The sequence below is a fragment of the Actinia tenebrosa genome, unplaced genomic scaffold, assembly GCF_029948245.1.
Source record: "Actinia tenebrosa isolate PJP-AT-01 unplaced genomic scaffold, QUT_ActTen_1.0 PGA_scaffold11__36_contigs__length_13525064, whole genome shotgun sequence".
In the NCBI taxonomy this organism is placed as follows: Eukaryota; Metazoa; Cnidaria; class Anthozoa; order Actiniaria; family Actiniidae; genus Actinia; species Actinia tenebrosa.
Window position 1 is genome coordinate 5,908,330 of NW_028292571.1, and position 26,822 is coordinate 5,935,151.

The 26,822-nt window shown below is 37.8% G+C and overlaps 4 protein-coding genes and 1 long non-coding RNA gene across 5 annotated transcripts in view; 2 read left to right on the forward strand and 3 right to left on the reverse strand.

Moving 5' to 3' along the window:
- The window catches only part of LOC116304775 (kynurenine 3-monooxygenase), a 44,887-nt gene extending 42,877 nt beyond the window's left edge, over positions 1 to 2,010 (reverse strand). The window contains exon 1 of the mRNA XM_089027708.1: positions 1,879 to 2,010. Coding sequence (XP_088883834.1) covers positions 1,879 to 1,938 — 60 coding nt within the window. The 5' untranslated portion in view covers positions 1,939 to 2,010. The remainder of the gene's footprint in view (positions 1 to 1,878) is intronic.
- A 950-nt stretch (positions 2,011 to 2,960) lies between these two features.
- On the forward strand, positions 2,961 to 7,591 carry LOC116304777 (uncharacterized). The gene is made up of 3 exons (XM_089027295.1): positions 2,961 to 3,516; positions 4,695 to 4,896; positions 6,054 to 7,591. Exons 1-3 carry the CDS (start codon positions 3,007 to 3,009, stop codon positions 6,644 to 6,646), a joined length of 1,305 nt encoding a protein of 434 aa, XP_088883421.1. The 5' UTR covers positions 2,961 to 3,006; the 3' UTR covers positions 6,647 to 7,591.
- Positions 4,203 to 5,587, reverse strand: LOC148912398 (uncharacterized). Its single transcript, XR_016119268.1, has 2 exons — positions 5,337 to 5,587; positions 4,203 to 4,924 (listed from the first exon to the last, which is right to left on the reverse strand). It is a non-coding gene; the product is annotated as an uncharacterized LOC148912398 (long non-coding RNA).
- A 469-nt stretch (positions 7,592 to 8,060) lies between the features above and the next one.
- LOC116304783 (atrial natriuretic peptide receptor 1) lies at positions 8,061 to 20,851 on the forward strand. Its single transcript, XM_031714563.2, has 21 exons — positions 8,061 to 8,764; positions 11,197 to 11,498; positions 12,468 to 12,603; positions 12,926 to 13,057; positions 13,147 to 13,251; positions 13,617 to 13,695; positions 14,133 to 14,274; positions 14,560 to 14,703; positions 15,127 to 15,204; positions 15,437 to 15,541; positions 15,644 to 15,715; positions 15,913 to 16,078; positions 16,690 to 16,842; positions 17,219 to 17,396; positions 17,873 to 18,013; positions 18,648 to 18,771; positions 18,964 to 19,032; positions 19,310 to 19,484; positions 19,967 to 20,065; positions 20,364 to 20,455; positions 20,726 to 20,851. The coding sequence occupies exons 1-21, from the start codon at positions 8,074 to 8,076 to the stop codon at positions 20,849 to 20,851; spliced, it is 3,309 nt and encodes a 1,102-aa protein (XP_031570423.2). The 5' UTR covers positions 8,061 to 8,073.
- The window catches only part of LOC116304779 (1-phosphatidylinositol 3-phosphate 5-kinase), a 32,122-nt gene continuing 25,944 nt past the window's right edge, over positions 20,645 to 26,822 (reverse strand). Inside the window, exons 33-38 of the mRNA XM_031714558.2 lie at positions 26,366 to 26,445; positions 25,342 to 25,445; positions 24,674 to 24,802; positions 23,803 to 23,893; positions 23,256 to 23,417; positions 20,645 to 22,899 (exon numbers count right to left, since the gene is read on the reverse strand). Coding sequence (XP_031570418.2) covers positions 22,706 to 22,899; positions 23,256 to 23,417; positions 23,803 to 23,893; positions 24,674 to 24,802; positions 25,342 to 25,445; positions 26,366 to 26,445 — 760 coding nt within the window. The 3' untranslated portion in view covers positions 20,645 to 22,705. The remainder of the gene's footprint in view (positions 22,900 to 23,255; positions 23,418 to 23,802; positions 23,894 to 24,673; positions 24,803 to 25,341; positions 25,446 to 26,365; positions 26,446 to 26,822) is intronic.

Below are 26,822 nucleotides of genomic sequence, written 5' to 3' on the forward strand. Positions count from 1 at the left end.
CAAGCCAAGCTTTCGAGCATCTTGCTCTTCATCAGCATCTTGCTATTCATCAAGATATTCATATTAGAAGCTCCAAAAACTTGATACATTTTTTCTTTTGAAACTTTTTCTTTTTTTTGCATTCTTAAATTTTGTTAACTTTCGTGTCATTATTGCCTTTAGAAAGAAATGAAATTTTGTGCAGATTCATCAAACGCGTACCTGATGGCAAGTAGCACTCTAACAACAAAGAGACAAAGGACCTTGCATCCGTAAATATTTAGGCCCCGTCCACACGTATCCGGAAATTCTTGATTCTCGCAATTTTTTTTTACGGATACGGGTTGCGTCCACACGTGTCCCCAAATTTTTGTGACCGTATCCGCAAATTCTACAAAAACGGACACGCGTGGACGCCATTATTTTCGTATCCGCAAAAAAATGTTTGGACGGGGCCTTAGTGTTATTGACTTTACTATACTTTTCCAGGTTCATTAACTCTACTCTACATTGAAGAAATGAATTTAATTAATTTTTGACTGACAAGTCAATAATAGTTCTTTCACAATGTTTATTATTGTGTCTGCCATCTCATATCAAGAATATCAGTCAATTGTAATGCAAAGACAACTTTTTTTGGACAGAATTTTCACGTAACTGCTATATACATAACTAAATGCGGAAACATATTTTCTTTCTTTTTCCCCCTTTTACATATAAGACCTTGTTTGCTGGGTGTTTTTGAACGATTTTATTGTCCAAGGCCGATTGCGATTAGCCGATTTTATTGCCCTGTCCATAGACATCTTGACTGTATGATAATGAAATCTTATTTTTAGTTACAAACGTGCGGCTTTGGTATGTCTTGTAATGAAGACTTTAGGAACTGAGCGAAAACTTCGCTACGCCACTTCTAATCGTCTAGTTTTCGAAAATAAGATTTAAAAAAAAAAAAAAAAAAGTTTTCTCATTGTAGGGATTTCAATTTATTTATTCAAGTGGAAAACGTTGCTGGGCTACTTGGGCTACTGTACGTATGTGTATGCGACGTTATCCTTTAATTACACTCAAATGGCTTATCTTATTCCTTCTCTTTGAATTATCCAAAACACGTAGTTATAGCATTGGTAAGGAGCGTCCTTTCCAGGTGAATTAAGAAAATAATATTTAACGAACTGTCCTCCAAGTCAAGCTTAAGGTTATGTAATATTTGTTTACATAGGCCAAGGCTAAGATAAAGAAGTTGCAAAAGAGTAATTTACGGCGCAAATATGAAGTTAATTGCAGTTCAAGTTTGGTAAAACTATAAATTTCATGTTTAACTATTTCCTATTTTCTTATAGTAAGCATAAAACTATATAAATCACTTATAGTATGACTCCGGAGACCTGATACAAATTTTACTGCAACCCCGCCCATTTCAGTTAAGAATCAGAAATAGATATAAAGAATGTATCGAAGAAAGGTTTTTCGTAAGAGTGCGAAACGATACAGCTATAATTGGTAGCCGTACTGTAGTCGTGTCGCATTACCCGCAACGATACGAATTTGAATGGTTTATAGATGAGATAATCTACTCGAAGGCAATTGCAAGCTATTTCAATGTTACGGTTTACTTTAAATCAGTACCGCACGTTTCCAACTTATACGAAAACCATCCTTATGGGAAGCCACTTTATAACAATACGGCATGTCGTACCGTGTGCGATTCGTAAGTCAGTACCTTATGTTTCTCACTCATTTATACGATAACCATTCTTATGAGAAGCCATTCCAATGCCATGGCTTGTCGTACACCATGTACGAGTTGTAAATCAGTACCGCACATTTCCCACTCGTATGAAAATCACACTCTCGGATATGTGCATTTACTCAAAAAGAATTTGGAGAAAAACTCACCAAGCCACCTCCTATAATAGCAATCCTTTTCTGTTTTGGAAGCTCCGATACCGATGCCATCTTTCATGAACCAGAAGTGTATAAGAGACAGAGAAGGGGCGATCGCTGCATTATGACACTTGATTAGTGACGTCATGATTTCCAATATACCTTTTCTGATAGGTAGCATGATGCATCATGGTCTAGCATGGGTACAAACATCTTTTGTTCATCGTGCCCTATATGGTGTTGTTTGTACTCAAGCTAGTCTCTGTTTATTATTACGTAACTGTAAGTTAACCGTCTTTCATTATGCTATTATGAGTCAATTAGATCCTAGGTTTACATCCTAGGTCTGGTTTGCACTTCTCACTTGTCCAACTTTGTTTGTACTTCGTATGAACTTCTCGGCTTAGCAGCTGACGTATGATTTAATTTCCTAAATTATAAATATTATAAAAAATATAGCGTCATAAAATGGATCAACTGCACTATGGGTGTTTTAGATGAATACAAACAGCGAAAGGCGAAAACGATATAGAATTTTTTCCGACAATTTCTTTGTACTGACATTATGTGCATATGATTTAATACATGTCAAACTTAGTAAGGGACAATTCATTATTCAAGTCGAGGGGGGGGGGGGGGTGGGGAGACAACAAATCTTTCTTCTCACCTTTCAAGGCCCCCCACTTTCCACTAAAAAAAAATGAGGGCCCCCCATTTTCTCTTTTCTTTCTTTTTCCTATAACTCTTAATAGTTTCTTCTAAGCTGGATTTTGGCGGCGGCACGTGATGGCGCAAAACCACTATTAGATTCAACGCGAAAAAGTGTAACAGTCTGAACCCGTCTTATAAACCTTACTGTTTCCTTTGGCCGGGCTTCTGTAATGCTGCCGCTTCAACAATGGATGTCTCCTGGTATTGTCCTAAACAAACAATCAAGATTAAACTAAAACTAAGAATAAGTTTATAATAATAATAAAAAATAGGGGGAAAAACAACTAAAAAAAGTTATCCAATCAAAACAAGGCTTTACGTAAGTCACGCAAGTAGCGTTACAATACCCAAGTCACATCACTTATCGTCCTTAATATCATTACTGAGCTAGCCGTCCAAAATCTAAATAATTTTCAAGACTTTCAAAGTATGTTTAAAACAGATAACAAGGGATTTCCATACTGTCAATGTTTTCCAATCTTAGAGCTACCTACAGTCGTATTATTCCATGTGATAGAATATCTAAACAAGAAAGAAAAAGGGATCCTATCACGCGTCAATAGACAGTTCAGAGAGATCATGAAATCACCAAATCATTGGAAAAATACCACTTTTGTGCTATCTCCAAAAAAGCTAGTTCAATGTAAACACATTGTGAGCCTTCTTAGTCCAAGAAAAGCCGAATCTGTTATATTTTCAAGCACTTGTAGCAAGGAATTCCAACGAGCAATATTGGTCGGAATACCAAGCTTGAGAGCCATCACCACAGATAATCCGAATCCCTCTACACTTGAACTTATTGTGAGCCATGCTAAAGAAATAACGAAATTGCATCTAGGAATGGTTTCTACACAAAAAACACCAGATCTTACGTTGCATTTTAAGGAATTAGAAAACTTGGTGGACGTTTCCTTGGACAGACATGTGTTCAAGTTTGATGTAAGTGGAGGATGGATTGGTAACTGGGGAAGGGAGGGTGAGAAGGTCTAGGAATGGGGGGAGGGGTGGGTATTAAATATCATTCAAGATATTTGCTAAAGAAAGTAAAAAAATTTTTTTTAAATCTGCAAAGACCTCCTTTTGTATAGAGGGGGTGCTACATTAAAAGAATCGAGAGTCTCTGCTGCTTGTCTAATTTTTTCACCACTGAAAGTTCAGGAATCAATTCTTGGGGGTGTTATGGTACATTGTAAATTGTCAAGACCAAGGCCATGTTATCTGCCAAAGCTATAGACTGAGGCATAATAGTCCATGTAAAATAACTAGGGCCTCAGGCTTGTAGCAGTGTTGCTACACTGCGTGAGTGAATGAGGACAATACAAGAATTATTTAGGGAAACATAGACACCTTAAAAATATTTTTCTGTATTTTTTTCCTTGATTTTTGCAATTCCTCATTGTGTTTTAGAGGACACTATATATCATTGCATTAAAAAATATGAGGCATAATAGTCCATGTAAAATAACTAGGGCCTCAGGCTTGTAGCAGTGTTGCTACACTGCGTGAGTGAATGAGGACAATACAAGAATTATTTAGGGAAACATAGACACCTTAAAAATATTTTTCTGTATTTTTTCATTGATTTTTGCAATTCCTCATTGTGTTTTAGAGGACACTATATATCATTGCATTAAAGCCACACAACATTTTTTATTTCATATATACCTTTCACTATCTTATAATATCAGATCCCTGTGATAGATTAGTGAAGTTGTCGACTTGCAATTGAAATCAAATCCTGTTTTGATAAGTAGTCCTAACGGCATACATACTTGCATCTGTTTATAATATTCAAAGTGATTTTATTTGTCAAGTGAAAAAAAGTTGTATAATCAGTAACAGTCAAAGTAATTAAACAAAAGAGACCAATGGAATCAGCATCTTACTATTATGTATTGCATTGACTATAAATCAATCTATTTATCCCATGTTAAAAATAACTTATTTTTTAAAATCATTTTCTTCATGATAGTTTTGATTCATCAGCTTTTTAATTATAAATTAAGCCAAACTTTCAAGCATCTTGCTCTTCATTAGTTTTGATGAATCAAAACTATCATGAATTTTAACTCGGCTTATATACACTTATTGGAATTATTTTCTTTTTCATCTTTTAGATGGATATTACTGAAGAAATAAAGACTGCACTATGCTTCCATGGAAAATTAAGGTCTCTGCAACTGCATTCTTTCTTCAGTGTGGACTTGGAGTGGATTTGTGAAATAGTTCAGAAAAACCCAAAACTTGAATCACTAGGACTGTTCTTTATGAGAAATATCAAAATGAAGGGACAATTCAAACGAAGCTTGTTCAACAAAGGTAAGATTCTTGGACTGCAACACGTGACCTAAAAATATAAATAACAATGCAACAGCCACCATCTTGGTTGATCTTAATGAGTAATGCTCTGTATAGTCAACCAAGGGTGGATCCAGCCAAAATTTTAAGGGGGGGTTAATTGAGTTTGGGAGGGGGGGGGGGGGGTGGCTAATTGAGTTTCTTCTGCCAACACGATGGAAAACAATAAAAAAAAAGCATCTAATTTTTCAGTTTTGTTTTGTTTTTTCTGCTTTACCTCCCCCCCCCCCCTGGATCCGCCCTTGTCAACCAACATGGCATCTATGACGCATCATGCACCACAAGAATACAGCTATTTCACAAACGTTGGTAAAGGTTTTGTTGAATGTTGCATATTTTTCAAGCTTGAAATTTATTATATTCATAAGTAAATAATGAAAGCACAGAAAAGATATATGTACCAGATGAATGTGCAGACAAAGCTTGGTAAAATTCCATGTTGTTGTACCCTGGGTTCTAGATGCTCTCTCACCCAAGTTCTCGGTGTAGGTTTTGTTATCGCGGTAATATTGTTGTGACCTTTTACCGATAGTGCAATCTGGGCTTGGCATACAATATGCAACAAGCAAAAACCCAACAACCTTAAAACCAAAAAACAAAAACAAAAACAAAACAAAACAAAAAACAAAACAAAACAAAACAAGCAAAAACCCTGAACCCAAACTGTCTTCGATATGGTTGTTGAAGACTCTAAAAAAAGATATAAAGAGCAAAGGAAAAGAAGAAAAAAAGAGAAATAGAAATGGAATGAATGAATGCACGGGTTGAGATAGTTGAGATTGTGAGGGTTGAGATGCCGGTAGAAGAATAAGAAGAGGTAGAAAAGAGGAAAGGAAAGAAAAAGTTACGATGTTAAGGAAGGAAGAGAAAAATGAAGGAAGAGATGGAAGAATGACGGGATGAAAAAGGGAGATAAAGACGGAATCGAATAAGAGGAGGTCAGCAAAACAGTGTGAGGGAAAGATGAAGAAAGGGACGGATGGACGGAGGGACGGAGGGACGGAGGGACGGAGGGACGGAGGGACGGAGGGACGGATGGATAGATGGAAATCGAAACGTTATTTTCGCACCTCTCAAAATCTAACAGGAATATATCTGAACATTTTTTTCCTTTAAAGGTTTTGCGACGTTAAAACAGAATTCTACCCTAAAAGAGTTGAACCTTTGTGGCTCGTTGAGAAGCAACGCCATCATAACCCAGACTATACACTGGCTAGACACATATTCCTCATTAATTTACCTGAACTTAAGTTTCAGTTTAGATGAACGTGTTCTACGATTGGCTTTACTATACCTCTACAAGCTACCAAATCTAAAGAAACTAGATCTCACTAAATCTGCTCTACAAAACAACATGTTTCGTGAAAATCACCCGAAACTTTGGTCTATTGAATTGAAAAGCTGCTTTGAGATTTCTGGACAAACGCTGAGAACTTTATCATCAGTTATGGGAAACTCTCTGCAATACCTTGGTTTATCGAACTGTAACCGTATTGAAGATAAGGATCTAACTTCTTTAATAACAATGTTTTCTTGCTTGGAAACCATTGATTTAAGTGGTTGTACAGGCATTAGTGATATGGTACTGTTTCAAAATTTTCGTAATGGAAAATTAAGAAAAATAATTTTGAAAGGCTGTTCGAATGTAAGCGAGGAAGCAATTCAAATGGTTCGAAAGAATACGATGAACAAATTAACAGTTATATTATAATCAGTGGGGTTCGGTTTCTTAAATGATTCTCTTTTGTTTAGTCGATGTCTGACAAAAAATTGGCACTAATCACATAATTTACTATCTAGTAACCGACCAAGCTATAATAACACGACCCAACGCAAAACTACTAATATTTTTTATTAAAATTTATATAAGACATATTTCTATTACCTAATAGATCAAACCTTCAAGGGGGGTTCCGTGGAACCCCCCCTGGATCCACCACTGATAATCTGTTCTATTTGCTGGGCAGGGCATTCAAATGCTAAAAGTTTAAATTTCATGCAAGTAAAGGTACTCTGCGGAACGGCTTTGCGAGATCACTAGCGAAAAATAATGCACTTATTTAACAAATAAAACAGCTTTTTCCGTGCTCCGTTCAGTAATAAAGAAGGAAGTGACGTAAGCATTAAAGAAGTGTTAGGAGAAGGAGAAGGAGAAGGAGAAGGACGAGCCGTAGTTTTTTATCACTGAATGGGCACGGTAAAGGCTGATTTATTGGTTTTATTATATATTAATATTATTTTTCGGTATTGAATTTATTTACGCAAAAAGAAAGACGGTTGCAGGATCTAGCAGCACTTCGCGTGCGCTAATGTTGTCAGCACTGTGCTCCGTGCACAGCTTTCGACCAATCATAGGGCTTGTACTATCCTAACTATATCATAAACTGCCATACCAACGCGCTGCAGATGCAGAGCAAGAGAGAAGCAAGCTTAGGAACACGAGGCGTAGCCGAGCTCTTGCTTCTCAAGTGCTCTACAGCTCCCAAAGTGTAGTAATACAGATAAGCAGTAGTTTAATATTGCTTTTATAAAATATTTTGGCGTGTCTCTGTCTTCTGATATAAACACGTTAACCGGCTGCCAGCCAATTAGGCCGCGCGTTGTAACTCAAAACTGTATAAAGAAATATTAAGATCAATTATTCAGAGTATGTAATTATATGAAGATAAATCTTTCCGCCTGAATTTTCTTTGATTTTAGCGAATTTTAGGTCTCATGCATTGAGTCGATTAATAATTACCTTAATAACCTTAATGACCTGATGAGGAGGCCTTAAAATTATTGATGAAATCATAAAACGGCACAGAGGATCTTTTTAACCAATCATTCCTTGTGTTCCTTATTTGGCACTACATTTTGCCCAAGTAACAATGACGTCATACGGCTAACCTAAGAGTTTTTAATTTCGGAGTTGGGAGTAAGCCAATTTCTTTTTTTTCTCGTTAATAATCGAGAACAGAAAAGTTAAAGATTTTTTGTGTTCATGGCTTGAGAATTATGAATTCATCGAAAGCTAGCTCTTAGTTTGTACTTCATATTCGTAAACTCTTTCCAACTCCAAATTTTGCTTTTCGTGCACATTGATAGTTTAGGTTGAAAAGACAAAGTCGCTAAAGGATCGTTTGGCGAGTCTAAAAAATGAAAGCTCTATATATCCTTTTGGTCTTTTTCGTGGTTTTCTCAATTCCTTGTTTAGTAAATGGCAGCCAAACTGAAACAGAAGAAAATACCGTGAAGATAGGCGTTCTTCTTCCCATGACAGGATACTGGCCAATAGGTAAAACATCTGCTTCGGCTATTACTATTGCTGTCGAGCGTATCAACGATGACCCAACACTCCTACCAGGATACAATATGACTTTCCTATGGAACGACTCCCAGTGTTTAGCAGCCGAAGGTCTAAACCAAGCCGTCGAATTCAAGCTTGCTAATGTTGATGCTATCATAGGAGATGGGTGTGATATTATATGTGAACCTGCTAGCCTCCTCGCCGCAGCGTGGAACCTTCCTATCGTCTCTTGGGGCTGCGAGTCGAGTGCACTTTCCGAAAAAAGTGTCTACCCAACATTCGTTAGAACTGTACAGTCCTTCTCGAAAATGGGCGACTTATTCTTATCGATTTTTCGGTACTTTAAATGGAATGATATCGGGATAATTGCTTCAACTGAGAGTATATGGCAACTCGCCATGACGAACATGAGAAAAACATTCCTTGAGACCGAGGACATTAATATACGATATCTACAGACACTGAACCCTGGAAGTCAGTTGGTTACAGACCGCGATGAATACCTTAGCCTATTGGAAATCGCCAAACAAAATGCTAGAAGTAAGTAATTTTGTATTTACAGTGAATTTCCCTTGCAAAAAAAAAAAAAAAAAAAAAAAAAATGAATATCGGCCACTTAGTTTGTCCAAGAGCTTATTGCATAACATAGGCCCTGTCCACACGTATCCGGAAATTTTTGTATCTGCAAATTATTTTTTGCGGATACGAAAAAGTTTGCGTCCACACGCAGCGTATTCGAATCGTTTTCACCGTCCACACGTATCCGTTTTCGTAGTGATTTGCGGATACGGACACAAAAATTTACGGAAACGTGTGGACGCAACCCGTATCCGTAAAAAAATATTTGCGGATACAAAAATTTCCGGATACTTGTGGACGGGGCCATAGTCTTCTTATTCCTATATTCTTATATTTTCACTTCATTCATGCAGAATAAAACTCTTTTTGTGTTTGTGTTTATTTCTTTCGGCAACTATATTTTAGATTTTTATATCGTTTTCAAGTTTAATGAAAGTGACCTTCGAAAGACAATTTAATATGAAACTAATCAAACAAGACGACTTCGTTGTCATATCGACAACACTATCAATTTTCCATTTTCATCCATTGATCATTCCAGTTTAGAGGTGTAAAGGTATTAATAGTTGTACTTATAATGTAATACTTATATTGCGCATTTTTTACATATGAACATGGTCAAATATGTGCATTAAGTTAGATACTTTATTGATACAAGCATTGCAACAGGTTTGCAACCCCCGGGGTTGAATTACGCTAATATTTACAAATGATGAAAAACTAGACTAGAGTGCTTACAGTATGTCCATGAAATAAAATCAAAATAGGTACTATATAACAGTTTTTATTTAGCAACTATTAGTCACTATCACTCAACTGGAACAGCTTTAGTAACAATACACAAAGTATTATCTTTCTATTGTCTTGAGTATTTGGTCTCCCTTGTGTATTGTTACTAAAGCTGTTCCAGTTGAGTGATAGTCACTAAATAAAAACTGTTAGATAGTAACTATTTAGATTTTATTTCATGGATATAGTGTAAGCACTCTATTTTTTTAAATATCATAACTAATAAATAAGAATATATATAAATAAAGTGTATAGAAAACTGGAGTATCACCATAATGGGATAAAATCTAAAAAACTAATAATGTAATGGTAAAATACACTGAAACACTATTTAGGCATTAAGGGCATAATATCTATAATATGTAACAAGCTAATCCCAAAAAATAATATACCTATAACTAGAGATAAATAGAAAAAAATATAACAAATAATCATGCTAATGAATAGGCATAGAAAAGTTATTTAGAAGGTAATCTTGAAACCGCTATAACTGACTCCATTCTTATCATTAAATTTTCGGATAAAACGGCAATTAACTTCTACTTCGAAAGCCTGTAATATAGAGTTAATTTGAGACTCGTTTTTAAAGACCGTTAATTTCTTAGATAGGCAATCGTGTCGTTTTTAATTAGGGATGGACCGCTACATGATCGAAGGGAAATTCCTGAGGCACGATATATTTGCTTTGTAACAACCACTACACGCATTTTTTATGGTGTTTGCTCGAAATTTCTTTACTGAAAGGAGAGGTAATTTTTCCTAGGTTTAAGTGCTTGCTTGATATTTTTTGAGGATTTACGCAACCCCACCCCTCAATTATCTAAAGCTCCGTTCCTTAAGGGTAATTTTCTCACCAAGATTTGCGGCTCACCGACTGATGCATTCTCTTACTCACGCCCCCTATGTCCGTTTTTCCTTTTATTTATTCCCTCCTTTTTTTCTTTCAATCAATCATTCATTTAACTCAAAAACTGCTAATTTTGGTAGGTTTACACGACAAAGGTCATTGTATAGCGAGTAATTTTGGATCGTTCATTTAAATTTAGTCATTCACTAATAGTATGTTAGCTCTAATTAGTATATATACAAATTTACTAATGGTATATCTCCATTCCTGCGCTAGCTGATTGGCGGAGCTAATAGCGTTCTATAGTAATAGACCACTAGCAGCGCAAGTGCCAGTTTTAAGATCCAAAACAACGAAAAAAAAAAAAAAAAAAAAAGAATAAGAATAAATGAATTAGACCAATTTCAAAATTGTTTTTATCCATTTATCCATTCGGTCTATACTAAAACAATTAGACATATTTCGCCAGGGCCCCGTGGTGTTTAACGCAATAGCCCAGTCGGCATTCGACCTCATGGGCTATTGATATCGTAGACCATTCCGATAGGCGAACTTCACTTCAAGTTGCCATTTTTTCACAGTTTAAATCGTACTTTGCGCAAGTCTATCATCGTAAGTCTATCATTTTCCTCTTGAACTCCTATCGCCACATATACCAAGAGTTAGTCCGTTTGCTCTAAGAGAACAGCTAGCTTTGAATTTTTATCACGAGTCCATCTTGAATTCATATATTTATATCATTTCTATTTATCCATAGTTCTAATCATGTTGTGCTATGGTGGTGATATACGTGCCCTAATGCTTCATGCCCTCGATCTTGGTATGTTAAACGGTGATTATGCGTTTCTGACCGTCAATCTACTTCCCTCGGCTGCTATTGGCAACAACACGTGGATGGGGAACGACGGCCGAGACATCGATGCTCTATTGACTTTTCGAGGTATTTTGAGTATCCACGTACGCGAACCAACTACTGAAAGATGGAAATCGTTTAAGAAAGAAGTGCGAACAAGGATGCAGGATCCGCCATTTTATATCAATCTAGCAGATACTGAAAGGGTTAGTAAACATTTTGGGTCTTTCTTTACCCCTTTTGGAGTTTACCTCTTTGGAAAACTCCTATACAAATATAATAATGTTAAATACGAAACAGGGACTAGAAGAAAAAAAAACAAAAACAAAAAAAACAATTAACAATAGACCTTTCTAGAATAGACCCGTTTCGAATTCCAAATTACCGCTGTGTTTCTTGATTACAGACTCATTTGTACAGGGTTAGCCTCGAGTTTGTGCAGAATATTCACGTGTTCCAGTCAAGGTCCGTCAAGTTTCAAAGTGTTTGTATTGTTGAAGTTGTGCATTCTTTACTTTACCGTTGGTATTTGTGAATATTTAAACACTGATACGAGGCTAACCCTGTGCAAATGAGTCTGTAATCAAGGAACACAGCGGTAATTTGGAATTCGAAACTGGTCTATTCGTAAAATACCGCTGTGTTCCTTGACTGCAGACTCATTTTCGCAGGGCTAGCCTTAATGTTGTGTTTCATGTTTGTAGTGAAGATCCGAGGAATTTCAAAGTGTTTGTTTTCTTGAAGTTGTGCATTCTTTGCTTTACCGTTGGTATTTGTGGATATTTAATTTAGACACTGATACGAGGCTAGCCCTGAGTAAAAGAGTCTGTAATCAAGGAACACAGCGGTATTTCAGGAATTCGAAAAATATCTATATAACCAACTAAAAAACGAACGAAGAAACGACAATACTTGGAAAATACAAAACAAGAAAGAACGATCGAACGAATTAACGAACGAAGGAAACCGCAATGATAAATTCTTGTAAAATACGAAACAAGCCACAAACAAACCAAAAAATATTGAACTAACGAACGTAGGAATAGTACTTGTAATATACGAAACAAAACAACAAAGTAACAAGCGATGGAAAGAGCTGCACGTCTCATGCATTCATACCTTGAGTTTTCACATTAATACGATATTTGCACGACTGAAGTAAAATAACCTTTCAGGTCGAAGTGTATGCTGGTGCTATCTATGATGCTATCTTCCTGTATGCTATTGCCCTGAACGAGACGCTAACTGCAGGAGGACACAAGAAAGACGGCAAAACAATCGTGAATAGAATGATGAACAGGGAATTCGAAGGTAATAATAATAATAACAATAACAACAACAACAACAATAATAATAATAATGAGGAGAGTGATATTGATGATGATGATGATTTGTTCCACAAGGGTAAGTTCCTCCCGCTTTTAACAAATCTTCCGCCGCATAAAAACGAAACACGTGACCGCCATGTTGGTTGATATAACACAAAAATAATCGAAAACTCTTTTGTCAAATAAATTCTTCCAGCATGGCGGCTATAATTTTAGGTGCAACGCAGAATGGGGATCATCCAGCTGGTCTTGCATCTTTTTCGAGTTTTACTTGATGTTTTCATCACTCCATTTGTTTTATCTAGGAGCGTCAGGCAAAGTCAAAATCGACTCGTCTGGTGACAGAGAGCCCGATTACTCATTGAAATATTACGTCAACGGCAGCTTTCAAAACATTGCTGATTATAACCATTCAACCGGAGGCTTCAACTTGAGAGGTAAATCACATTACTATGTCTAAATATATCCTTTAAAAAATCCTTCCATAAAGAACGATGATTGTCAACTCCAAATTTTCCTTTTGCAGACGTGACGGTCATTTGGGCAGGAGGAAGGACAACTCCACCAGCTGATCAACCTCCATGTGGATGGGTTAACGAAAAATGCTTAGAGCAGCAGGAAGAAGGTGATGGTGATATACTTGAATTTTTTTGCAAAGAAACGAGAAGAAAAAACCAAAGGAAAAAGAAAAAGAAGAGAGAAAGAGAGAGAGAAATTTACAAGTTCAATTTTTCCTTTTTTTTAATTACCAGAATTTTTTTGGTAGGTGCTCCTTGCAGTACGCTGGGATGCATCTCACTTTGGAGGAAATAACAATAGGTTTCCAATTCTCAGATTGGAATTTTTTTGTTTTGTCCTCTGTCCTCCAAATGACACTGCTTTGACTTCACATGCAAGGGGTCTATATAAAAGTAGAAAGAGCATTCAACGAGTACTTTTCAAAACTGGATTTATATTTTAACGAACTTACGTGACCGCATATTTTTCTTGTAGCAGCTCGAGTAGTTAATGTGGTGATTGGTGCATCTACTGGTGGTGTCTTCGTTCTGGCAATGATCTTTTTTCTTATCATCAGGTAATTTCTATATTCATATTCCATTCGTGATAATAACAGAATAGATTCCGTAAAGGTGTCACATGACACGGTACAAAAACGCCAAAATCTTTAAGGTGCGATGACATCCATGGAGCAATTTTCTCTTCAACTCGTCTCGCAACAACGTTTCGACGCAGGCTGGTTGCAAAGAGTGTTTACACGGTGCAACGGAGACGCAATCACCGCCAAAAGTAGGAACGAATTCTAATTTTTGCACAATTGCTGCAACATCAGTCTCGCAACATTTTTTTTCAAATTGCACTGTAGGTTAAACGCTGTAACGCTCCATGCAACTTGTGTCGCAACGTCATTGTGAGACAAGTTGCAGAGACTATTGCTCCGTGTAACCGTAAACTAATACGCGACAGAAAGTAACATAAATAATTAAAGCATACTAAAGAGATGAAATATTTTAGGAAACTACGTTATGAGACCGACTTGGCTCAAAACATGACATGGAAAATCAAATACGAAGACGTTCAAATCCATATCGACAATGAACGACCTGACCACGAGTACCATGAGGAACCAAAGCAGAACTTTCTCTTAACGACAAAGGTAAAAGTTATCAGAATATTTAGTTCCATCTGCCAGAGGAGGTTTAGCAAAGGTCCTGCACAAACGTCGTAGCACCAGCTTGGCTTGGTTAACTTGGATTTTTGTTATCCTGGCCTTAATGAGGATTATCAGAATATAAGGGACCACGGACAGAGAGGGGATCGGGAACTTTAGCCACTTCACTTTCAAATGAACGTTATACTTATACTTGTGTACGTTGGTTTCATGTTTCTTTGCTGCAAAATAAAAGTCCTATTCGTTTCAAATATATCATCTATTTCACAGACGAGTGACACAGAGAAAGAAAATCAACCACCAAAGCGAGGTCAATTAGCAAACGCCACTAAAGGATTTTCACCACTGAGTCGCAGTGCTCGCAACCAGGAACACAGTAAAGGTGAACGAGTCACCACCCTTGGGGAATTCCAGGTAATTCCAGGATACTACATGAATTTTTAATATTTTTTAAACTAGTAATTTGGCGATAAATTACTCACTAAAGCCGAAAATTTCTTACCTACCAAAAACGTTTTACTTCCCTCAGCCTTTTTTCCATTTCAAACAAGTCATTCCCTTGAGTATTATTCCTTTTACTATGGGAGTAATGTATTACCATTTCAAACCCCGTTATTTCTTTGCTTATCGAGTAATGTTTTGCCATTTCAAGCGGCCACGTGTCATTCTCTTGATTTCAGACGTGCCATTCCAATGATCCTACTATTCCTTTTTGGGCGTATGTTTTTTATTTCAGATCAGATCATTCCCTTGAGTGTTATTTCTTTAGTGTGAAATGTTTTCCGAATTGTTTCCATCCCTTAAATAACTAATGTTTCTAATAATCTTGTCAATCAGGGAAGAACTGTCGTAATCAAAAGATTGAACAAGAAGAGCGTCCATCTTTCTCGTACAGTTCTCATTGAGCTCAAACAGGTAAGATAAAAAAAAATTCGTGTAATCGTCGACAGACGTGTCTGGCTTCATTAATAGATGTTAATGATTTTGCTTTTCGTTTCTTTCTTCCATCCATTTCCTTTCCTTCCTTTTCCTTTGCTTCCATCCTTTCATCCTTCTTTATATTCGTTGCTTCTTAATGTTTTCCCCTTCGTTCCATTCTACTTTCTTTCTCTTCCTTCCTTCCTTCTCCATCTCCATCATTGCATAGGTGAGAGACTTGAGTCATGAGAATCTGAACGCCTTTATCGGAGCCTGTATCGAGTCGCCCAACATCCTCGTGGTCTGGTCACACTGTAGAAAAGGAAGTTTGCAGGTAAACTACAAAAAGCCTCCTTTATTTTAACACTTTGCATACGAGAAAGGTTATTTTCAATGCGCTAGCTTTCACGGTAATATATTACTTTGTTTGATTTAGGATGTGTTAGAGAATGAAGAGTACAGAATTGATGAAGCCTTTAAGATGTCCATGGCTGTCGATATTGCAGCTGTAGGTCTATAATTATCATTACTTATGCACCGAATCAAAATATGGCGACCAACTTGAATAACTATTTTTCTGCACTGGGAAAGAAAGAAAGTTTGAATAGTCAGGAAAGATTAACCTACCTAAAAGTATATGGAAAAATCAATGCGAGATAACGATCCAAGATTTATCGGTTTTTGTTGTTATTTTTCCCCCTCTAGGGTATGAAATACCTTCACAGTAGTCCTATCAAACTCCACGGCTGTCTGACTTCGTCTAAATGCGTCATCGATAGTCACTGGGTGGTCAAGATCACCGACTGGGGACTGCATTACTTCAAAGCTGGCCAGGAGAAGGGCAATTTACCCGCCCAAAAGATGTACACAGGTAATCACATTTTCACACACATTTTTTTTATTGGGTCTGGGTGGAAGATGATACCCCAAAACACCATATTGAATTAAATAAAGGAACTGAGCTGATCTAGTCAGGGCATGGATAATTACTCACAGATCAAACCCTGAAACAACCTCTGGGCTGATCTAAGTCAGGGCATGCGGCTCACTCACAGATCCAACCCTGAAACAACCTCTTGGCGGATCTAAGTCAGGGCACGGCTAACCCACAGATCGAACCCTGAAGCAACCTCTGGGCTGTTCTAAGTCAGGGCACGGCTAACCCACACATCGAACCCTGAAGCAACCTCTGGGCTAATCTAAGTCAAGGGACGGCCGACTCCCAGACTAAATTAGAATTTTAGTGTTGGATTTTGCGGAGAAAACCGAGAGAAATACCCTCGAATTGAGGCAGAGAACAAACAAAACCTACTCACGCCGGTCATGCTGACTGAGTTCGGGAATGGACCCCGAACGTCCTCCAATACCACCACACTTATTTCCAATTTAGGCATACTGCTCTCTCCTCCGCCGACTACTCATATGTTGATTATCAAGGTCCTGGAGTCTGGCTTATTCAATTGATTCCATTTTATCGTCTAGATCTGTTATGGACCGCACCAGAACACATCAATCTAGCAAAATTGGAACGAGAAGGCATGACACAGAAAGGCGATGTTTATAGCTTTGCCATTATCATCCAAGAGATCTCCACAAGGACTGGACCGTTCAATGACTGTGGTTTTGAACCTCGAGGTAAGGGCGTTCGGACACGTTTTGGCGCGCAAAAGTCTTCGCCAAATCCGAACTAGCGGCCCCACCAAATAGATATCGCAAAGCCTTGTGGGATCGAAATGGGGACAACTATTGCAAATAATGCTTCTATTACATGGAAATGAGGAAGAATATCAGTCGAAAAACCATAGTTCTTCCATGAATTGGAAACAACAAGACTACGAAATATTGTTGCAGCATATTAGCATGGTCGCTTGGCTTGGCTTGTCCTTAGTTCAATCCCATGATGCACAATTGTAACGTCATCTGCAGGAAACGCTATTATCTGGATCTAGCCAAGATGTTTCATCTATATAAGATGTGACAGGACTCAAAAAATAGTATATTTTTTTAACAGAGATCATTCAGCGTGTTATTGCACGTGACGATCCACCATTTCGCCCCGAGGTATCTACGGACGAAGTTCGGGCCGAGCTCGTACTGTTGATGATAGAATGCTGGAATGAGGATCCTGAGGAGAGACCTCATTTTCTACGCATCGTGGAAAGGCTTAAGAAGATCAGCGGCAGATATAGGTAAACTATTTGGAAGCATAAGATCGTATTGCGTTATCTTTTTTCAGTTGCGACTATATTTGAAAATGTTTGAAAGCCGGTAAAGGAGCTCCAGTGGAGACTGACTTCTAGCACAAAATCATGCGTTATCTTTTCCATTTTGTAGCTCATAAACAACCGATAGGCCATGCTGTGAGTAATGCAAGCTTGAACTTAAAGGCTGAAGCATCATTGCTTTGGTCTTTACACAAAAATGCAGTAGGTGGCATACTCTAATAGCAGATATTATGGATGCACGCAAATGAGACAACAAGCATTGTATCGACCCGATAGCCTCACTTGTATGATTCTTAAACAAAAGAATATCTCATTGCGGGCTTAACTGCAGTAACAGATATTGTTTTTAATTTAATTTTTTTAATTATTTTTTTGTGCATCCAGCTTTCGCGCACAGAATAGTTAATTCAGTCTATTGATTTAACTTTGTTGATTTGCAGAAACACCAATATCATCGAAAACATGGTTTCCATGATGGAGAAACATTCTAATCATTTGGAACAACTTGTGGAGGAAAGAACTCGTCAGCTGAACGAAGAGAAAGAGAAAACTGATCGCCTGTTATTCAGATTACTACCCCAGTACGTTGACTTAGTAATAAAAAAATGGAGTTGAAGAGTTTTGAAACACAGTGTATTGTATGTTTTCTTGACAATTATCTTATTTCTTTCCAGATTTTTCTTTCTTTCTTTCGGCGTTACTTTTCCATTGTATCCATTTTCATTCCATCATGCAATTATCGTATCATTCCGTCATTTGCGCGCCTTTTTATTCCTTCGTTTATGCGGTCGACCTTCCATGGTTTCTTCCTTCCTTCTATGCATTCAAACATCCTGTATATATTCATTTATGTTTTTGATGTAATTTCATATCAAACAATGAGTGTCAAAGCTCTCTTTCCCGGTCTTAAAAAAAGGGACTGGGGAGCTTTTTTTTTTTCTTTTTGTATTTTTTTCTTGTTTTTCGTCTTCGCCAAGCTCGTATATGTCTCTCAGCCGCTTCGCCAGCCGACGATCACGCTTGTCCGCCATCTTTGACCTCAGGGTAAAGACCCGCAATCCAAATATGGAATTATATGATTCCATATATGGAGTGACCTTTCTCAACTCCAACTTTGACACTAATGTATGGAGCAAAACTTGATATGAGCCATGTAATTTGTTTCTTTTCTTTTTGTTCAATAAATTTTTCTAATTTTTGTATCAATCATTCCAGGCCAGTAGCTGAGCAGTTCAAGCTTTACAACTCTGTCCAAGCAGAAGAGTTTGAAGAGGTTACCATCTTCTTCAGTGATATCGTGGGATTCACCAAACTGTGCTCCAACAGCCAGCCTCTTGAGGTACGTCCATTCCTCGTCAACACATTATTATACCACTTGTTACTTTGATAAATGTTCTGAAAACTCAAAAATATGTACGTAATGGCTACTCGTCCGTTACTAGTCGATTAATGATGTATTATTTTCACACAAAAAACTGGAAACTGCATTCCATGAAGTTTTAACAATTAGCATTTTCGCTCTTGTTTTTAGGTCGTAGACTTTCTCAACGATCTTTACGTGGCATTCGATGAAATTATTTCCCATTTTGATGTTTACAAAGTGAGTAAGAGACAGAGAAAATATCGCATGAGATGATATGATTTAATTTGGAAAACTTACAGTACAGAATGCCAGGTTTTGTCTTTAATAGTATTTTCATTGGCAGGATGAGTAGAGACTGATCTCGCGGGCACGTGTTTAAAAGACTTCGTCAACGTAAATAAAATATCCTTGTTTTTCGAGGGTAGCACACGATAGCTAGTTTTTAACCCTCGTTTCACTATTGTTAACGCCAAGGAATCAAAAACTTAAAATGTTTCTGTCCAATCCGCGTTAGGTGGAGACTATTGGTGACGCGTACATGGTGGTCAGTGGCTGCCCCGTGTTAAATGACAAGAAACACGCCGGGGAGATTGGCAGCATGGCTTTAGATCTACTGAGTCACATGACCGTCTTCCGCATACGTCACCGTCCAGAGGAACAGCTTCAGTTAAGAATTGGGATACATACAGGTAAGAGTGAAATAAATGGATGGATGGATGGGTGGATGGATGGAGGAAGTGAGGGAGGGGATTGATGGATGGAAAGATTGATGGAGGGATGGATAGAGGGATGGATGGAGGGATGGGAGCCATGGATGGATGGAAGAAGGGAGGATGGGAGGAAGGAAGGGAAAAAGGGAGGATGGGAGGGAGGCAGGCAGGGAGATAGGAAAGGAGGGATGCGTAAAATGTTGGATGAATGGATTCGTGAAATAGTGGATGGATGAACAAAATTGACGGATGGATGGATTAACGGACAAATGATTGAAAAAAATGTTGAAGGAATGAACGAATAACTAAATGAAAGCCTACATCTTTAGACTTATTTGTGCAATGCCATGTCTATCGCACGAGAAAGCCTCAAACCCACTAAATAAATAGTTGTATAATAGCTGCATTGTGAAGAACAAAAACAAAAACAAAAACGATTTTTTTCGTTACTTTTTTTCCAGGCCCAGTTGTCGCTGGCGTGGTGGGAGTCACCATGCCAAGATACTGTCTGTTTGGTCACACAGTTAACATTGCTATGAAGATGGAAAGCACTGGAGTTGGTAAGAATCAATAGTGAAGTTTTGCCCATAAATTAATATGCATTGAATATTTAAAAAAAAAAAAAAAAAGAATTTTGAAGAATACACCTAATCGGCTAAAGCGTTGCTATGTACGTTACCACCCAATTCAAACCTTCTGGGAATAAGTTTCATTGTTCGTTTTATTTTGGTTTCACAGTTGAATTCGTAGAGACAAACGCTTCTATTCCCAGAAGGTTTGAATTGGGTGGTAACGTACATAGCAACACGTTAGCCGATTAGGTCTATTGATTCATTTTTTAATCTGGGTTCTTGAAAGGTCTCCGTATTCATGTCAGCCGAGAAGCATACCTTCGTCTCGTTGAGCTCGGTGGATTTTACTTGGAAGAGCGAGGACAAGTCAAAATTAAGGTATTAGACCAAAACTATACGCAAACTTGACCCAAAATGCTCTGTCGTTATCTAGAATCAAGATCACCACAGCTAGCCCAAAAGCCAATAACGAAAATAAAAACTGTTCGGAAGACCATGAGCGCAAGCATCGAAAACTTTTCAAATTACTCACAGGACAATTTTTGGGGAGTGATTCAGCAGAACAGACTGTTTAAAAGTAGTTTCTTATCAAAGTCGTAAAGGTTTTTGTAGTTTCTTATCGTTGTTTTATTCATCTTTTGTTCCCAGCGTCGTGGTATGGTTACTACCTACTGGTTGGTTACTAAGGAGGGCTTCAACAAACCTCTACCTGACCCAGCACCGGATATCAATGAGCCTGTATTCGAGACCCTGGACGTGTATTACGCTAGTTAATAGATTTTTAACCGTTCTCATAATGGCTGACAATCGTACGAAAACGAAGTCACCCAGTCATCTTGCAAAGTTGAGCAAGGCTGCTCATTCAAAGTAAAGGTGGATGGCGTGAATTCAGGTCAAAACTAAAAGTCAATTTCTACGCTTTTCTTCTATAAACGCATTACATGTGTTTTGATATCTTTTATTGTGAACTAACGCCCTAATGACTTTTTCACGTGCACTTGTCGACCATTACGAGAGTGGTTGTATAAATGGTTGTACAACCTGGGGTGCTTACCATTTAAACCAATCCATCCGGTTGAAAATTTATATGCCAAGAAAAAAGCGGGAAACTTTGACTTCCGACATAAGGTACACGCGTTTACCGAAAAGAAACAAAAAGAGCGGGAAAAGTGGATTACCTCAACCGGAATTTTTCGTTTTTTCCTTGTAAATGGAAAGCGCACCTGTTTTTCAAAACTGATTTTCAGTAATTTTATCAATATCAATAGTTTTATCAGACACTCGAATCAGGGCCACTATTAGGAAGAAATCATTCCAACATGAGCCAATCAGGAGTAAGCAAAGAAGCCAAGATCTGACAGAACTTGACTTGAAATCTTGTGAGAATGAAATAATGTGATTGCCTGAGCTCAACATGCTAATGATGATGCTCTCTCCTGATTGGCTCCAGCTTTAACTGGAAAATCCTGTAGTCCTGTAGAGTAGTCCTGGATGGAGCGTCTTTTCCATTATTTCAATAATTTAAAATTCAATGCGTAATTACAAAATGGCGTGTTTAGGTGACAAAAATTTAAAGAAATCATTCTGTTGTTAAATGCATATCTCAATAAAATTTTTCTTCATTTTATTTTCAAATATTTTAGTAAAAACTACGAATGCACTTGTGATTAGTATGGATATTAATGTGTATCTCATATTTCCCTACTTTATTTCAATCGCCAACTATCCTTTGATCGAGGGGAAAAAAAATAAAATGCTTCATCATTCTTGATAAAAAATAAAGATCATTCTTTTGTTTAAATATAAAATAATAATTATAAAATTTAGTGGACAATTCGGCAAAGTTTTTCGATATTTCTTGATACACTATAACTCCGCTTAACGTAGAAATAATCTTGAATCCCATTTATATTCTGTATTTATCTTAAATATTATTTTTTTATTTTTTTCATCAATTTGTTTCACACTAAATTTAGTTCATTTGAATTTAGAGAAGTTTTTTAAGTTTTTGAAATTGGATCATTGATTTTGGCCACTTTATTTTTCGATGCATTCTTTTTCAAGCAATAAAATTTGTAAAGAAAAAGGATTCCCAAAGCTAAAGATAGCGGTGTGTGTGATTTGAGATCAATTTTCATTGTAGTATTTCCAGGCCAATTGCCCTATTTCACTATGACGTCACATCAAAACAATCTATTGTTTAAACGCAAAGGATCATGGTCGTCGGAACGGGTCAAATCAACGGTAATTCGTTCGATAGACCTTTTCTGAGATGGCGAACATGGTGCATTGTGGTCTATCTTGTGTACAAATATTTCTGTTTATCATGCATTAAATTGTATTACTTATATACTCAAGGTAGACTATAATGCACTTTTTTGTCAACCAAGAAAAGACCTATTTGAGGCAATTTTAACGGTTTACAGTCGTTCTCAAGCATGCAGTTAATCGTCATCGCGACGAAGTAGGTTTTTATGGACGTTAGTCGACGTTTCCATGATATTCCATAGGTATATGCTCTTGAAACCTCTTTTTTGGACAACGTCATGAAAACAATTTGAAATCTCTATTTTGTCGCAACGTGAAATTGTACGATTGCGCGTGTGCTGAAGACCAGTGAATGAGTATTCAATCAAGATCATTGCCTAATCCGGTCCATTTATCAGGTACCATTAAGAAATACCGTTTCATAGCTTCGCTAAAGCGAGTTCTATACAGTTCAGGGGAGACGACGGTTGGCATCTTGCCCTGTCCTCCGAGGATCCCACTGGACTTGACGTACATTTCTAGCTTTTTATCCCATGTGAAAGTACGAATAAAATCTAAAAAGTACATTGTTCATTAAAAATATTAAACTAGTCAGTCGGTGAGTCAATCAGTCAATCAGTCAATAAGACAATCAGTTGGTCGGTCGGTTGGTCGGTCAGTCAATCAGTCGATAAGACAGTCGGTCGGTCGGTCGGTCGGTCGGTCGGTCAGTCAATCTGTCGGTAAGACACTTCCGTCATTCGATCGGTAAGTTGGTCGGGTCAGACAGTAGTTTAGTTTATCATTTACTTAGTGAATCAGTCAGACAGTGAGAAGTACCGACCGACCGATCAAACAATCGATCGACCTTTTTTATCAAAGAAAACATCAAAGCAAAAAGACAAAGTAAGAAGATTAAGAAGATAGTTACCTATTATTCCAATGACGATCTCGGAGCGCAGCTCATCAATACCAACAAGCAGCGAGTAGTCCATAACCATGTGATGCGCTAAGAATTCTGTATCATTGTGAATAGCTTTGGACAGGACAGCTTTAGAATGAGGACGGATGAAGATTGGGTACTCACGAATCACTGCAATAAAGTAGAAAAGAAGATGATCGTTTATATCTAGGAATCCCAAAGTATTGAAGCAAGTGAACTGGACTTTTCATGAAAGGGGAACAAGGTCGGAGAACTTGTGGGTTTTGAATAAGTCCCCTTCACAGTAGCCGTGCCTTTGCATCGAAGCGCGACAAACGGTGGGCTTGCAATGATAGAGACGTGATTACTTGTCCAAGATTTTTAAAAATACCTCTATCTTTGCAAGCTCACTTTTCGTCTCATTTCAATGCAAAGGCACGGCTAACTTTCAAGATGGCGCAGGGAATTGTGAAGGGGGCTATTGCGGAACTGAATGCAAAAGCAGGAGGGCTGGTTCATGAGTTAAACGTGGGTATAGTAATAGCAGTGGTCTTACTTTCTAAGAGGTTTTCGTCCATCAAAACGTCATTCTCTCGACCTGACACTTGCACGTATCTGCTTCTCATGGAACCTTTCAAGTCAAATATCTGAAATGTAATATTACAAGTCAGGTCACAATCAACAAGGGTTAGCACTAATCAGGAATGACCAACTGGCGTGAAAAGGGAATATGAAAACAATCACACATTCTCTGAAGCAGTGCCCGCATTCCCTTTGGCCTCCGTAACAAGAATGAAGAGCTCAATGTGAACTGTCACTTGGCCTATAAAACAATTGGAAGCCTGCACGACGAGAACATTGGCGACTGAGGGATTTTTCTCCGGGTTCTCCGATTATCCGTGTCTTTCTTGGCGTAGCAAGCTTTATTGTATTTTGGGTTAGAGTTTTAGTTTTGCATGGTATTGCTTATTAGCTCCAAACTCATTATCCTTGATTATTGTTTTATTATCTTCATCAAGTGCCTTGCATTACCACTTGAACAAAGAATCGGTTATATCTTTTCTCCTCGAAAATAGTGCTACATTTCAATTCGACCTGGCGTCGAGTGCTTTAGTCATGCGACTGTGGCTAAGGAGGCAGACCAATCACTCCCTGCATGCTTGACGCAAGATAAATTACAATAATTTTTAATTTTTTTATTTTTTTAAATATATATTTTAAAATTAAAAATTGGTTCTAGGATTCGCTCAAAGCCCTTAATATCTTGGATAGGTGAAAGTGAAGAAAGGTCGTAGAATAAAAGTGCCCATGCTCAAAGTAGAAATTTTTAAGTTTTGAAAGCAAATCAAACTGCTTGAAACCAATCACTTCCTTTATTGACGGAGACCAAAGGAATAGCAGCCTCTGTAAACGAGAATGATTAATACCTTGTCTATCTTGCGATCATAGAATAGATTCTCCATCACCAGCACATCTTGTCGCATGGTCGTGTTAGTCTGCGTATTCTTGAACCCAATGCGATACACACCAAAAATCTTGGCCAGTAACGTTGATCTCTGAAAACAATAGGCAATATCACCATTAGTATCCATGGTATGTTCTTAGATAATCTATACCTAGGAAATTGATTTCTGGATCTTCAAATTTTTTTGAACGAAAGCGCAAAATTTGCAAACTGAAACAAAGAAAATCATTCTCAAGGGAATGAGTTGTGGCCTGAAATGGAAAAATATCAATTACGACCAAACTGCACGGTCTATCGACAGAGCAGAAAAACGACAAGGCTGCTACTTTCGCAATTTTTTTTCTTTATCTCTTATTCATGTTAAAAAACGTTTAGTGTTTCATTCGTGTCTCTTGTGCTTTAAACTTTTCACAAAATTCTGCTAACCTCGAGCAATTCTACTTCGAGGCATTAGCGAAAATGTTAGTTTTTGTGCTGATCAAATACGCATTCCTTAAATTTCCCCAAATTTTGGTATTTTGCTAATCAGCCCAAAAAGAGCCTGTTTATGAAACATAAAGCTTATTAACGCATAAAAGTCGAAAGTAAAACCCGTTTTTCTGCCCTGTCCGGTCTATCTTATTACTGCACCTTTTCTTTGATCGCCTTATTCATGTACTGGAAGTAATGAGGAGCAAATTCTACAAAGGACTGCAGCTCCAGACGAGACATCTGCTTTAATACAAAACGATCATCTGAAAGACAGGGGAAAAAAGTGAGGCAATGTACGAACTAAATATTTAAGAACATTTTAATGTACACTCTAACTTGGGATTTCAATTTGGGAATTGGGATTTCCATTTCAATTCTCTTGAGAATAAGTTTCCTTGTTTGAATTTCATGGATATTCATGCCTCTCTCAAGAATTAAGAATTAGTAGCTTTTTAGGCTGCGTTCATGATGTATGGCAGGGGGGGGGGGGGGGGGGGGGGGGGGGGGGGGGGCAGGTGAAATTGAGGCGGGATCGGCAAAATTTTGGTAGAAAAAAGGGGGGATGGGCAAATTCTTATCAGAATAATGGGGGGATGCACCAGCTTTGGAAGAAGCTACATGCCTTGCTTAGGGGGATCGTATTTTTTTGCATGACTTTAAGGGGGTTGTTAAGTAATAATTTGGACATGTCAAATTTTCACCTGCCCCCCCCCCCCCCCCCCCACCACCATACATTATGAACGCAGCCTTATAGAGCGTTTTCACGAGCTTTGGCAGCCACAGGTAAGATTATGGATGAAAAGCAAACAAATAATATTTTTCTCAGCTACAGACGAGGTCTAAAATGGCTATACATTACGCCCAAACCAAAAGGAACGATATTCAAGGAAATGACACGTGGTCTGATAACATTCAAGGGAATGACACGAGGTCTAAAACGGGTAAACATTACGCTCAAAGCAAAAGGAACAATATTCAAGGGAATGACACGTGGTCTGACAATATTCAAGGGAAAAACACGTGGTCTGACACTATTCAAGGGAATGGCACGTGGTCTGAAATACAACATTATGTCGAAAACCAAAGGGAAAATATTCAAGGAATGACACGTGGTCTGAAATGAGTTCAAGCTACATGGGTTTATATCAATTTAAGTACTGGGTATAATACTGTTGTGTTGTACCTAGAGACTTAGAGAAGGACGAGCCTGACTTGCCGCCACGTGCACGCCAAACCACACAGTGAGCAAGAGAGCGAATGTACCTGAAACACAAAACATCCCGTGAATATGACATACGCACACTGCTACGTCCATTTACCCCTTTCTATAAATCAGAAAGAAATCAGTGATCAATGTTCACACACAAAGCATCTAACCGAAGCTACAAGGTTGTGATTTGTGAATTTTTTGAAACAACCTTGCATTCTCCATGTAATACTTTGTGTATGAATCAATATATGGCAAGTGGGAAATTTTTCAGTGTTAAAGGGAATTCCATTATGAACCTTTCTCACGCGGCTGCCATATTAAGTGGAAAAATAGATTTTCCCGCGTTGCCTCGCATTCAAGCGCTATTCAACAATTCAACAATTCATGAAAGAAACACAATAGAAATCATGACCATGAAGGTGATTCTATA

Bases quoted from the DNA above. Each gene is read 5' to 3' on its own strand.
- LOC116304783 (XM_031714563.2), top strand. From the start codon at position 8,074: ATGAAAGCTCTATATATCCTTTTGGTCTTTTTCGTGGTTTTCTCAATT. The intron at 14,704-15,126 runs GTAATTCCAGGA...CTTGTCAATCAG, and splicing joins CCACCCTTGGGGAATTCCAG to GGAAGAACTGTCGTAATCAA. The intron at 16,843-17,218 runs GTAAGGGCGTTC...TTTTTTTAACAG, and splicing joins CTGTGGTTTTGAACCTCGAG to AGATCATTCAGCGTGTTATT.
- LOC116304777 (XM_089027295.1), top strand. From the start codon at position 3,007: ATGTTTAAAACAGATAACAAGGGATTTCCATACTGTCAATGTTTTCCA. The intron at 3,517-4,694 runs GTAAGTGGAGGA...TTCATCTTTTAG, and splicing joins GACATGTGTTCAAGTTTGAT to ATGGATATTACTGAAGAAAT. The intron at 4,897-6,053 runs GTAAGATTCTTG...TTTCCTTTAAAG, and splicing joins ACGAAGCTTGTTCAACAAAG to GTTTTGCGACGTTAAAACAG.